The sequence below is a fragment of the Hyperolius riggenbachi genome, chromosome 1 (genome assembly GCF_040937935.1).
Source record: "Hyperolius riggenbachi isolate aHypRig1 chromosome 1, aHypRig1.pri, whole genome shotgun sequence".
In the NCBI taxonomy this organism is placed as follows: domain Eukaryota; kingdom Metazoa; phylum Chordata; class Amphibia; order Anura; family Hyperoliidae; genus Hyperolius; species Hyperolius riggenbachi.
In genome coordinates, this window is record NC_090646.1 from 473,880,252 (window position 1) to 473,892,422 (window position 12,171).

Consider the following 12,171-nt stretch of genomic DNA (forward strand, 5'->3'; position numbering starts at 1 on the left):
TTTAAAACTAAATGCCACTTACACACGTCACTCACACTCTCACTGCTAACTTCTGGCCAGATACAAAGCGGGGAGAGGCAATGGATGCTCCTGGATACGAGCCATGGCCACGGAGTTTACCACAGCAGGACCCTGCTCCGCGTCTGAAGCCGCAGTATCCATTGCCTCTCCCCACTTTGTATCTGGCCAGAAGTTAGCAGTGGATAGAACCGGCGGGGTCGGACATCAGCCATCTTGCAGCCAGGAGGGTAACGTATACACTCTATACCGGCTGGCAAGCCATATGCATTAGGTATTATCCACTATTAAGTTTTGTGGAGTGACTGATGTGTAAGGCACCACGGTATTCAGCATTTCCATTATCTATATATGAAAAGCCCTGGAATACGGTTCAACTGAGGACTTGTTTTTTGGAAAAAGTTTCCTGATCACAAAAACTTTTAGTCCTTCAAGGGAAATGTATGCTACTACTATATGACAAGTAAACACATACCTATATATTTTTGAACTGGAGTCCTATTGATATTTTCCTGCTTTGAAACGTTTTTTTTGGCCACACCAACTCACTGCAGTGAGGGAGTTAGTGACGTGTATGAGTGGTTGCATTTAGTTTTAAAGGGGACAGGTGCCATTTGGCTTAAAGGGAACCTAAACTCAATGCAATGCGTACAAAGGTAAGTGTTGTCGTCCACGATAGCGTCCGGCACCTGCGGGAATGCGCGCAAAAGGTACGTGTGGCGGCCCTTCGAATCGGCAAAAAATTAAACTATCTGGTAGCACGGGACTGGAGGAGCTGTGAGCGACTGCGAGGGCAAAGGATGGCTGCAGGGGGCTGGTAGAAGCCCCAGGTAAGTGAAACTCTTTTTAGTTTAGGTTCCCTTTAAGATTAATGCACTATTCATGCTAATTTAAGGTTTCTAATAAAAGTTGAAATACTATTTTACATCTAGCACTGTGGATAATAATTTGTATAGTCATTACAGTTATGGAAAGGGGTAGAATTAACCATGCTGCTTATATGCTTTCAGTATTGAGGACAGAGGGCCACTCGTATGTAGTTGCATGTGTTACGTTGTTAATAAAGGAGTTGTGACCCGTGTCATTAGTTTTACTACAATCCTTATTACACTTTCCCTGTGTTTCTCAACACGTGGTATGTGTACCCCTGGGGGTATGCGAGACCACAGCTGGAAGATAGTAGCAATCCTCTTTTCTGAGCCTCCATTCCATGTTTAGGTTTTTCACCCCTAGTATATACTGAATTGAGGCACAGTGCTTTCAATGTAACAGGTTGTTTATGGCATTGCAGACTAGAAGGGAGGGAGTTTAGCTTGGCATACAGGGTATCCAAGCAAAGTAGTAGACCAGGTACTGCACCTGGATTTTCATGACACGGAGCTTCTTTATTGAATTATACACCAAAGCTCATAGGTAACATAACGTTCCGGTCCTAAGACCTTTGTCAAATGCATTTAAGAGTCTCAGGACCGAAACGTTATGTTACCTGTGAGCTTTGGTATATACTGTAATTCGATAAAACAGCATGGCTGCATGCAAATCCAGGGAGAGTCACAGGTCTACTGCTTTGCTTGGACTGTTTACTCTTAAGGGTCAGAGGCTCCTGGTCTGACTCCCTGGTCTATTAATCTTGAAGACAGGTGAGTGTGTGGTTGCCCTTTCTGCATAGACAGTGGGCCAGTGACACGGCAGCTGGAGCAGTGTCTCAAGATGGGGATGGGCTAATGACACAGGGAGCTGCACCACTGCGCAGGATAAAGGTGGGTCAGTGACAGAAGGGGCTGCAACAATGGCCTGGGTTGAGGTGGGCTAGTATCACAGAGATGGAGCGCTAAGCGCTATGGGAATGGGTCAATACCACCAGGAGCTATAAAACTGGGAGGATGGAGGCCAGTGCCATAGGGATCTATAACACTGAGCAGAGAAGGAAAGAGCTGACGCACTGTGCTGGACAGAGATGGCCCTTGACAAGGAGCTATATCACCGAACAGCATTGTTGCTTTCGTACATGTAAAAAGGTGCCGGAGATAGCTGCTAGTAGAAGATCAGTAAAATGAGATATTCTACTATTCAATTCCAGTAGTAAAATATTGGCAATCTTTACCAATATTTTACTATGCCCGAACTCAACTTTACCCCAACACAAGCCCTCCCACTCGATGTGATGGGGTACTTGGGTCCCTCCAACTGATCCCCCTGGCATTCATTTCCTAACCCTAAAGAACCCCCTCCCCCATGATGCCTAAACTTAAAACATGCCCAGTCAGTGACACAGACAGCTTAAACAATAAGCACACTTCAGTTGAGATGGTGACACAGGGGTCTGAAGAGCTGTAACAAGTTGGACGTGGACCAACAGTTCAGCTAAAGCAGTAAGCAAAGGTCATCTTCCACAGTGTAGCAAGGATATGTGGACAACAAAGCTATAGGGGGCTGGATCTATGAATAGTCTGGAGGTTGGTCAGTGACACAGCAAGTTGCAAAAATGCACAGTTGCGTTGGTGGCACACGAAACGGCAAAGAAAACACAAAATAAATATATAAATACATTTATGGCAGGAAAAACAGTTATTTCAACAGAGTACTGTAGAGTGGCTGTATTTCCACTCTAACCAGCCGAGAAACTTGCTCAGTATTGTACTTTTGCAACTTACCTCTGCCCCACCGCATCCAGACAGAGAAATTTCTAACATTGTCATCCTCCAGCAGCTGAATCAGGTAGTATTTATTGTTATTGAACTGCAGATTAGTCTGGGGGAACACAAGACTTGCTAATTAACTTTCATTTCTGATTACTTAAGTTATCACATTACAGGTTAAAACAGAGATGAGAAATGTACATTTCCAGGGATGTTCATCTTAAAGTGGATCCGAGATGAAAAACTAACTATAACAAGTAACTTGTCTATATATCTTATCTAAAGCTGAGATAGTTTACACAGCATATCTAGCTGCAGACAGCTTCAAAAGTTTATGATTATTTATTCCTGTGACACAATGAGGGCAGCCATGTTCTGTTTGTCACATTGTCACAGGCTGAGGGCTGGAGATGCCATCAGCTTGCCTGTGTGTAAATTCAGTCCCCTCTCCTCCTTCCTCCCCTCTGCCTCTGAAATCTCTGGCTAGTAACCTCCTCCTCCTCCTGCCCATACTGAGCTCCCATAAGCCCTTGCTACAAAGGCTGAGAGTGCCAAGGCTCTCTCAAGGAGCTGTAGGCGAGGCTTGTTTAGTTTATAGGGAATTAGAGTATTAAAACAAAAAAAAAAGTATTTGGCTTGAGGAATGCCATATAAACTATATGAAAGGAACACAATCATGCAATGAGTAAAAGCTTATCTCGGATCCACTTTAAAGTGTCTGGCACATTTATTTCCTTTCTCAATACAACCCTTTTCTCCAGGAATCTCAGCAGTCTCGTATGCCTTTTTGGTACTTCTAATGTTACCAACATTTCAGAGACTCACACTGTAGAGGCTTCCAGCACAAGCAGTAGTGGCAAGCAAGGTATGTAGATGCAGGTAACAGTGTCTTCTCCGTGGGAGAGATAAAACTGCAGCTCCGGGTCGGATTTTCTTTTATGTATCTCTACAACCGACCCACAAAACTGTGATGTGCTCTTTAAAACAGCATCCAAAAGTCAGTCTTTACTAGAGGTGGTCTGTATATATCACAAACCGCTTTGCCATGCACATGGTATGGCATGTCAGTGAAGTGGAATTCATCTGCAGAATTCCCATGTTTCTGTGATAATGCTTGGATTGAGGCTCTTTTGTGACCATTGTGTGTGATTATTTTCCCCCAGAATCTGTATGTTGGTTTAAAGTCTCTTCAAAATACACCATGTACAGTATAATGCAGGCTATACTTTTTGTTGTAAGAGATATTCACGGATAATGCTAAATAAACCTCCCAAGCAACGGTAGATCATGAGACTTATATTTTATTACCATCCCTTTCTGCAGACCAAAATGTCAGATAATGAAGCCATATTTCATAATGCAATACACAGTAAGAACACATTAGATACTGTAAATGCCTGTACATAGCCAAGGGAAAAACCATGAAACTGTGGTATGCTATACTGACAAGGTTTGGCCACAGTTAACGTATAACTCCAGGTAAATATATAAAAATACTATTAAGATCACCATTTTCTAAAGTAACATAATCATTTCTCAATTCAGCTAGTGCAATTACTTGAAATCAATCTCTGTATCTCCATAATGAGTTGAAATAAATCAGCTAAAAGTAGAAATTGTGCCTATAGTGGGAGTGCTGCGTCTGTAAATGGAATACAGAGGTTTCAGGAACATAGCACCCAAGCCACCCATCAGGAATCAATGTGTGACCATTGCGACACACTTTAGTTTCTTGAATCCCAGAAATCTCTCCCTCGCCTCCTGGGATTGCCTGTTGGCAGAGATCAGTGCATGTTTGTGCAGCAGGGCTGTCTGCACAAAGCAAAATGACAGTTTGGAACCATGCTGCTTATATGCTTTCAGTATTGGGGACAGAGAACCACCCGTATGTAGTTGCGTTGTAAATAAAGGAGTTGCGACCTGTGTCATTACTTTCACTACAACCCTTATTTCACTTTCCCTGTGTTTTTCAACACATGGTATGTGTACCCCTGTGGGTATGCGAGGAAAGTAGCAGTCCTCTTTTCTCTAGCTGCTTTGACCAGACAGCGTGCCGTGCGTCTTCTGTTTTCTCACAACAGATCATGTAACTGTCCTGTGTGTAAATGCAATCTATTGGCTATAGCTGCACTTACATCACTGCTGTTTCCACCCACCACTTGCCCAGCTTGAGTACGCTGCAGAGCCACACATCAAAGGTACAGGTCGGAAGATGCGCCACACACATACACACACCCATTTGTGGCCTATTTATTCATAGGCAATTTGTCTTCTATTTGCTAGTTCCTTGCTCACACACTTGCATTTGTATGACACATGTGCAGGGCCAGTGCCAGCTACAATGGGGCCTTAATGTGGATAGGGGTCCATGCAGAGTAAGAAGAGGTGATCACAGTTACCTGGTCCAGTTGGTGTGCTCCTTCACTCTGTGAGCTTCCATCTTCATCCTGGCATGGTCCTCTGCTCTGTGACCTGGCTGCATGTTACATCAGTAGGTACATGTGGCCAGCTCAGAGCAGAGGGGCACCGCACCGCGAGGATGAAGATGGAGGCTCACAGAGTGTAAAGAGGGGTGTGCCAACTGGACTAAGTGAGTGTGCTCCGCTGCGCATACTCTGCAGGGGTGCCCAGGGACCCCTAAACATTGGGGGGGGGGGGGGACCTGAGGGTGCACAGCAGCTGGCCTTGTGTACCTTGCCCAGTTTGCCCCTATGGAAGGGCTAGTCCTATATATGTGTCATAGCGTGGAGTTTGGGGGTACTTGTCTGGACCCGTTTTGTGATGGGTTACTTGGGTTGGAGATGTTGAGAAAAACTGGTCTAAAGTATACAGTAAATACAGATTCATGTGGTATTTTCCCAAATTAACTTGGACAGTAATTCTCTGGATGTAAGCAGAGACACTTGAATCTAAGCGGACTTAAAAAACAAAACCAAAAAAAAAACAAAGAAAAAAGGTTTTATGGTTCAGAAGTTTACAATTTGTGCTGCACACCCCATGTATTATGAAATAAGTTCTATTACAATAGGAGTAAGTTTCCCTGACAGGTAGGAACCCCGACAGGCACCAGCTGCTCTACTATCTGTCAGGAAATCCCAACTGAACATGCCTACTTTCACAAATTCAAGCTTCATGTCAGAACTGCCAAACATTTTTAGACCAGGTCTAAAATATTTGGTAAAATGTTTCGTAATTCTATGCAGGGCTGTGGAGTCGGAGTCGGAGTCGTGGAGTCGGGCAATTTTGGGTGCCTGGAGTCGGAAAAAAATGCACCGACTCCTAATGAATTTGTAACTGTAATTAAAATAGAAAATATGATAAAATGTTCTATTTCTCAGATAATAGTCATTAAAAATAATGTATATATACAGTATATATACAGTAATAGCTGTGCTTAGTCCACAAAAATGAAATAAACCAGTCAAAATTAGTTACTTGTGCTGCTTCAATAAAGCAGTCCCCGTATTTTTAAGGTCAGATATACATATCTGATTGTGACTGTATATATGATGTGTACACAGGAATCTCTTATATATACTAAATAACATCTATGCTGTAAGAATAAAGCCTGGTGTGTAGCTGTGTCACTAATAGAGATGGTCAACGAGATGGAAATAATTCTGCATTGATGCTGATTTATGCAAATGTATGCACTCCCTTTGCTGATGAAATCAAATAATGTGATATGTTATTAAAATTTGGTTTGGTGACTACAAATTAAAGGGTAACTGAAACGGATGAAAAGTAAAGTTTTATACATACCTGGGGCTTCCTCCAGCCCCCTTCAGGCTAATCAGTCCCTCGCTGTCCTCCACCACCCGGATCTTCTGCTATGAGTCCTGGTAATTCAGCCAGTCAGCGCTGTCCGGCCGCATGCCGCTCCCACAGCCAGGAACATTCTGCACCTGCGCAATAGTGCTGCACAGGTGTAGTATGCTCCTGGCGGCGGAGTGTGTGCATGCGCACTACGCCTGACTGGCTCAAGTACCTGGACTCATAGCAGAAGACCCAGGTGGTGGAGGAGGACATACAGGGACGGATTATCCTGAAGGCGGCTGGAGGAAGCCCCAGGTATGTATAAAACTTTAATTTCATCTGTCTCAGGTTTACTTTGTTACATAGTAGTACTATACTCTACATATGCACTCCCCACAGAGCTGCAGGAATCCACTGAGAATGCTGTCCACATTGAACACAGAGGTGTTGTCTGTTTACAATCTCCTCATTCCCCTGCAGAGTACCTGCACATCATTCTTACATGTACCCACACTTACATTGCCTAGGGCCTGATAGATGTTCTTTGTTCCGGTTTGTACCTTTTACAAGTACTCTTACCAAGGACTAGTTTTAGTCTAAAGGGAATAAATATAGTAGTCTACATATCCTTCTCACTTCAGTTGTCTTGTAAAATTCCTAAGCGTTGGCAGTTAAGAGACGAATTTCATGTTACATACTTTTAATCAACAAAATTGTAATATGCAAATTAGAGGAGTCGGAGTCGTGGAGTCGGAGGAATCCTAAACTGAGGAGTCGGAGTCGGAGTCGGTGGATTTTTGGACCGACTCCACAGCCCTGATTCTATGTGCAATCAATACTATCGAATGCAGTATTTTAACCAAACTTTCGGTAGCTCTGTCTAAACTGTTTTGTAAATTTATTTAAAAAGGCAAGATAAAACATGATGAAAATTGATGGCTAACCTGCAAGGCAGGTATGTAGCTGCCTGGGGCAGTGTATATTATATTACACACGATGCAATCTACCCATCAATTTTCCCTTTGCCAGAAATTTCCCGTTCGATAATTTCCAACATGTCCCCCCCCCAAAAAAAGTATTCATAAGTCTTTCTTCTGATTATTTTTTCTGATTATTTCAACAAATATTTTTGCGGACCCCATCCTTAGTACTTTTTCACTTGATGTGCGTTTAAAAGTTAAAGTAAAAACAGATAAGGAGAGATAATTAACATGAAAAGCTACCAGTGTGTGAACCAACCCTAGTGTCCTTAAAATATTCTGGTAGAGTGCAGAATTTTTACTTACATCAGTTTATGTTAATAGGTTTTCCACCGACAGTAAAGCAATCCCCACAAACTCAACTGAACATAAGTCACATTACTTACGAAAACTAAATTAGGCAACAATTAGTATACCTTCACATTTGCTATTAATGCCTCTCTATCATTTAAGTAGATCTATAGGGGAAAAAGTGCCTATGGGGGGTACTTACCTCAGGAGTGGGAAGCCTCTGGATCCTACTGAGGCTTCCCCATAGGCCTGCATAGTCTCTTTCCAGCACTGACTCCCCACAGCAACACAGACCATAATATGTACCTTTGGCGGTGCGTGAGGCGCACTCGTGGCTTCCTGTTTGGGCTCCAGCAGAAATGGCCAAGCCGATTGGGTCCACTCCACTGTGCAGGCATGAACTGTCTGCACCTGAGCAGTAAAATGGACCCGATCAGGTTCGGCTATTTCCAACAGAGCCCATCGGAAAGCCGCTACTGCGCCTGCAGGCACTGCTGACAAGCCCTTGGCAGTGGCTCTTTGGGGGTCTCAGCACTGAATCCCCTCCGGTGAGAAGGATGGCGAAAGCTTCTTTAGGATCCAGGTAGGTACCCCCTAGGGGCACTTTTTTCCCTTCAGAAACACTTTAAGGAATAATTTGCTGCAGTGTAATTGGTTTTTTTTTTTTATAAATAAATATTTCCCAATAAAAATTTTAACAGATACATTATGCAAATTATATAAAATAATAAATTAAGAGTAATCTTAAGGACGGGGCATTTTAGGTTTGCTTGGGGGATTTGGGAGTAAAAGTGAGCCAGTTCAATAAAAGAGGAAATATTTAAAGAGACACTGAAGCGAAAAAAAAATATGATATAATGAATTGGTTGTGTACTATGAATAATTACTAGAAGATTAGCAGCAAAGAAAATATTCTCATATTTTTATTTTCAGGTATATAGTGTTTTTTCTAACATTGCATCACTCTATAATATGTTTAGATTACACAACACTCAGCATTCAAAATGATTCTTTCAGAGCAGTCTGTGAACTAATGACCTCTCCTCTGGCAGAGGAAAAGTAAATAGTTAACTAACAGCTGAGATAATAAAAGTCAGAAAACAGCCCTCTTCACGACTTTGAAAGTCGTAGAGATAATGGCTTTTTTGTATAGAGATAACAACTGGAGTTTCTTAACTCTTCCTGTACTGGAAACAATTAGACTGATGTATCTGATCTTAATGTTTTATTTCTTAGCTGTACTACACATACAAATCATAATATCATAGTTTTTTTTCGCTTCAGTGTCTCTTTAACTTTGCCTTTTCTACTTTCCAAAATACCCAGTCATGCTCACATTTCACCTGTTTTTAACCTTTGTTCCCGATTTTTTTAATAATGCCCTAAATCTAGAAACAGAAGTGCTATAAAAAAAATGTCTACAAAGGTCTCCAGCGTAGCAGGAATGCTGTGATCCTGAGACCACAGCTGCACTCTCCTCTTCAGCTTGGATTACCACGCACCAGGACAGTTCAGGGCGCAGCAGGCTATATCATGCCCCATCCCATACAGAAGGCACCAGAGAGTACAAAAAGCGCCACGTCTTTAAGCGGAGGCAGCCTTCCTCTTCTAGTGCTGTGAGGAGCTGGTAATGGGTGTTTTTTAAAAAATGTCCATACTTTGGGTCTTGAGATGAAGGATGCAAAGCAACAATTTCTCTTTTTACTAAATAGGGTCCAAGGATTTATCCAGCTAGAACATAGTCAGAAAGAGGAATTGCTGCTGTCTTCATCTGCACCATTTACTCCCTGCATCTCACTGAGAGACACCCTTAGAATGCCACAGTGGGCAGACTGCATATGTTGCAGCATTAGGTATTCACGATTGGCATTGACAGTTTCTCCCCTTGATATTACTGCCCCACACAGGGTGCAGACAGTAGCAAAAAAGCAGTAGCAGATATCAAGTACTGAACGCAAAAGTGGTAATTTTGGTTCTGGTGGATGCATTTGAGAAGTTGATGCCACTGGATAATGGTGACGGGAAGTAGAAGGTGCAGAAGGTGCAGTTACAATGCTGGTAGTTCCAGTTGCTGCCCACTCCCTTTGGTGATGCTTGGCCAGGTGGTTGCGCATAGCTGTGGTTCCCAGTCTTCCAGGAGTGGATCCCCGTTTTACCTCTCTTAAGCAGAGGTTACAAAAAGCACTGGTGGCATTTCTTATACCGATACTGGGATCCTTTAGATGAAAAAAATCCCAAACTGTAGACTTTCTCTGGGAGTAAGAAGCATGCATCTCAGCATTATCAGGTTCCTGAATTCGGTGTTCATAATTTGGGGACTGAGTTAAATCGACAGTTTCATTTTCAAATGACTCAGGTGGTGGAAGATCTGACACTTGAGCTTGTGGATCATGATGACCATGATAACGAGGCATGGGGTGCCAGGATTGGTATTGCTGGGACGGTGGCTGGAAATGCTCCTGTAGTTGATATTGGTACTCTCCACCAAGACTGTGATGTTCAGGGTGTCTGGTTAACCCTTCCTGTTGGTGATCACACAACCAAATTAACACTCCCAGTAACCTTACATATGTACCAATCATATCAATCCAGTACACCCAATGCAAGTTTATTTTTTCACCCTACTACAAAGTGAAGCATGATGTTTTCACAGGCTTTAAAAAAAAAAAAAAAAAACAATTCAGAAACCAAGGGATCGGATTATCTACAAATAAAATCAGTAGACCCACAGATGACCTCCAAATATATAATATATAATCACTACGCATTACATGCTACACAATCTCTTTAATATTGTTCTTGTTCCATTTCATTCTCTTTGGCCTTACAACTACTTCTGGCAAAATAAGGCCAGTAGATAACAGCAGTTACTCTTGAGTAAAAGTATATAAGCATTTGAATAAATGTGGTGCGTTTAAAATGACTGCCTCATACAGATTACCAGCATTCTACAAAATTTCATAGTTCAGAAGAATATCCAGACGTCAAGCAGACAAAGTTAGTATTAGAAATCATAACCACTACTGGAATAAAAGTCACATAAGGTGGAGTAATTGAACTATGGGTGTCCATTAATAGTGTATTCCACCTTGTCCCATCTGACACATTACCGTAATTCTATTTGATGAAGCAGATGTAAATTTAAGACTTTAATAAATTGCATGCTACAGCCACAAGTCTGTAGAAAGAAGCTTTTGAAATCAGATTTGGCGTACACATTTCCTTGAATGTCAAATGGAGCTAGTGAAAACCAGTGGCTGCTTAAAGTGACTCTGTAACAAAAATTACAACGTTTTTTCTACCTTTCTACAAGTTCCTAAACCTATTCTAATGTGATCTGGCTTGCTGCAGCTCTTTCTACTATAACCATCTCTGTAATAAATCAATGTATCTTTCCCCTGTCAGACTTGTCGGCCTGTGTCTGGAAGGCTGCCAAGTTCTTCAGTGTTGAACTGTTCCTCTATGCACACTCCAGTGTGTTTTATTTACATAAGCCAGCAGCTTCTCTGCTATCTTATCAGTGATAGAAGAGAGCTGGATAAAAATCCTCCTCTGGAGGCTGTGAAAGGAGCTTGTCTGTCACATACTAAGGAATTAACGACATAGGCAGAGCTGTCTGCAGGAAGCCTGTAATGTTCAGTGCATGAGAGAAGCTGGGGACAGAAGGTAAACACACACAAGTGATCTCTTGAGATTCAGAAGTAAGGCTGTATACAGCCTGCTTGTGTATGGATGTATTTTCTATGTGTGGACATACTGTACATCAACCTACTTCCTGTTTTTGGTGGCCATTTTGTTTGTTTATAAACAAACTTTTGAAAACAGTTTTTGACTACTTTTAATGCGGCGGGGAGCGGCGAAATTGTGACAGAGGGTAATAGGAGATGTCCCCTAACGCACTGGTATGTTTACTTTTGTGCGATTTTAACAATACAGATTCTCTTTAAGCTGATAGGTGGTTAATTGGTTAGCAGCCTTTGGGATTCATTGGTTCAGTTTCAAGTTTATGGAAATTCGTATGCTTAGTTGAGAAAAGGGGTATACCCACTGTGAAATGGCGAGTGTCATGTGACAGATGCATGTGGGGAGAAAAAGCTCTCATATATGGTTTGAACAGTCTGTAGCGCAAGCTACAAAAAAAATAGTGCTAGCAAAATTAGAGAAAGGCGTTACTACCCCAAATGCATCACAACTTGCTGAACCGTCGGAGACCAGAGTGTATCCTGACCCAGGTCTACTGCTAAAAGTGCCTACAACTAGCAGGGAAAAAACTGGTGGCCTGATCTGATGAATCACATTTGTTGTTTTAGACCATGTGGCTTTGACACATTCCATCTACCAAAAGATTGTTGTGGGACTCGAACACAAAAACAAATCTGATCCATGGAGACTCTACCTCTTAAAAACAATAGATAAATTGGAGTTTAAAATCTAGCAATGAGAGTTGCAGATCACCCACACCTTTGAGGTTACAGCCTCTCAAATCT

The 12,171-nt window shown here is 42.1% G+C and overlaps 1 protein-coding gene across 1 annotated transcript in view; it reads right to left on the minus strand.

Moving 5' to 3' along the window:
• Positions 1-12,171, minus strand: part of PARP2 (poly(ADP-ribose) polymerase 2) — a 70,731-nt gene that overhangs the window by 32,201 nt on the left and 26,359 nt on the right. The window contains exon 8 of the mRNA XM_068241165.1: positions 2,673-2,769. Coding sequence (XP_068097266.1) covers positions 2,673-2,769 — 97 coding nt within the window. The remainder of the gene's footprint in view (positions 1-2,672; positions 2,770-12,171) is intronic.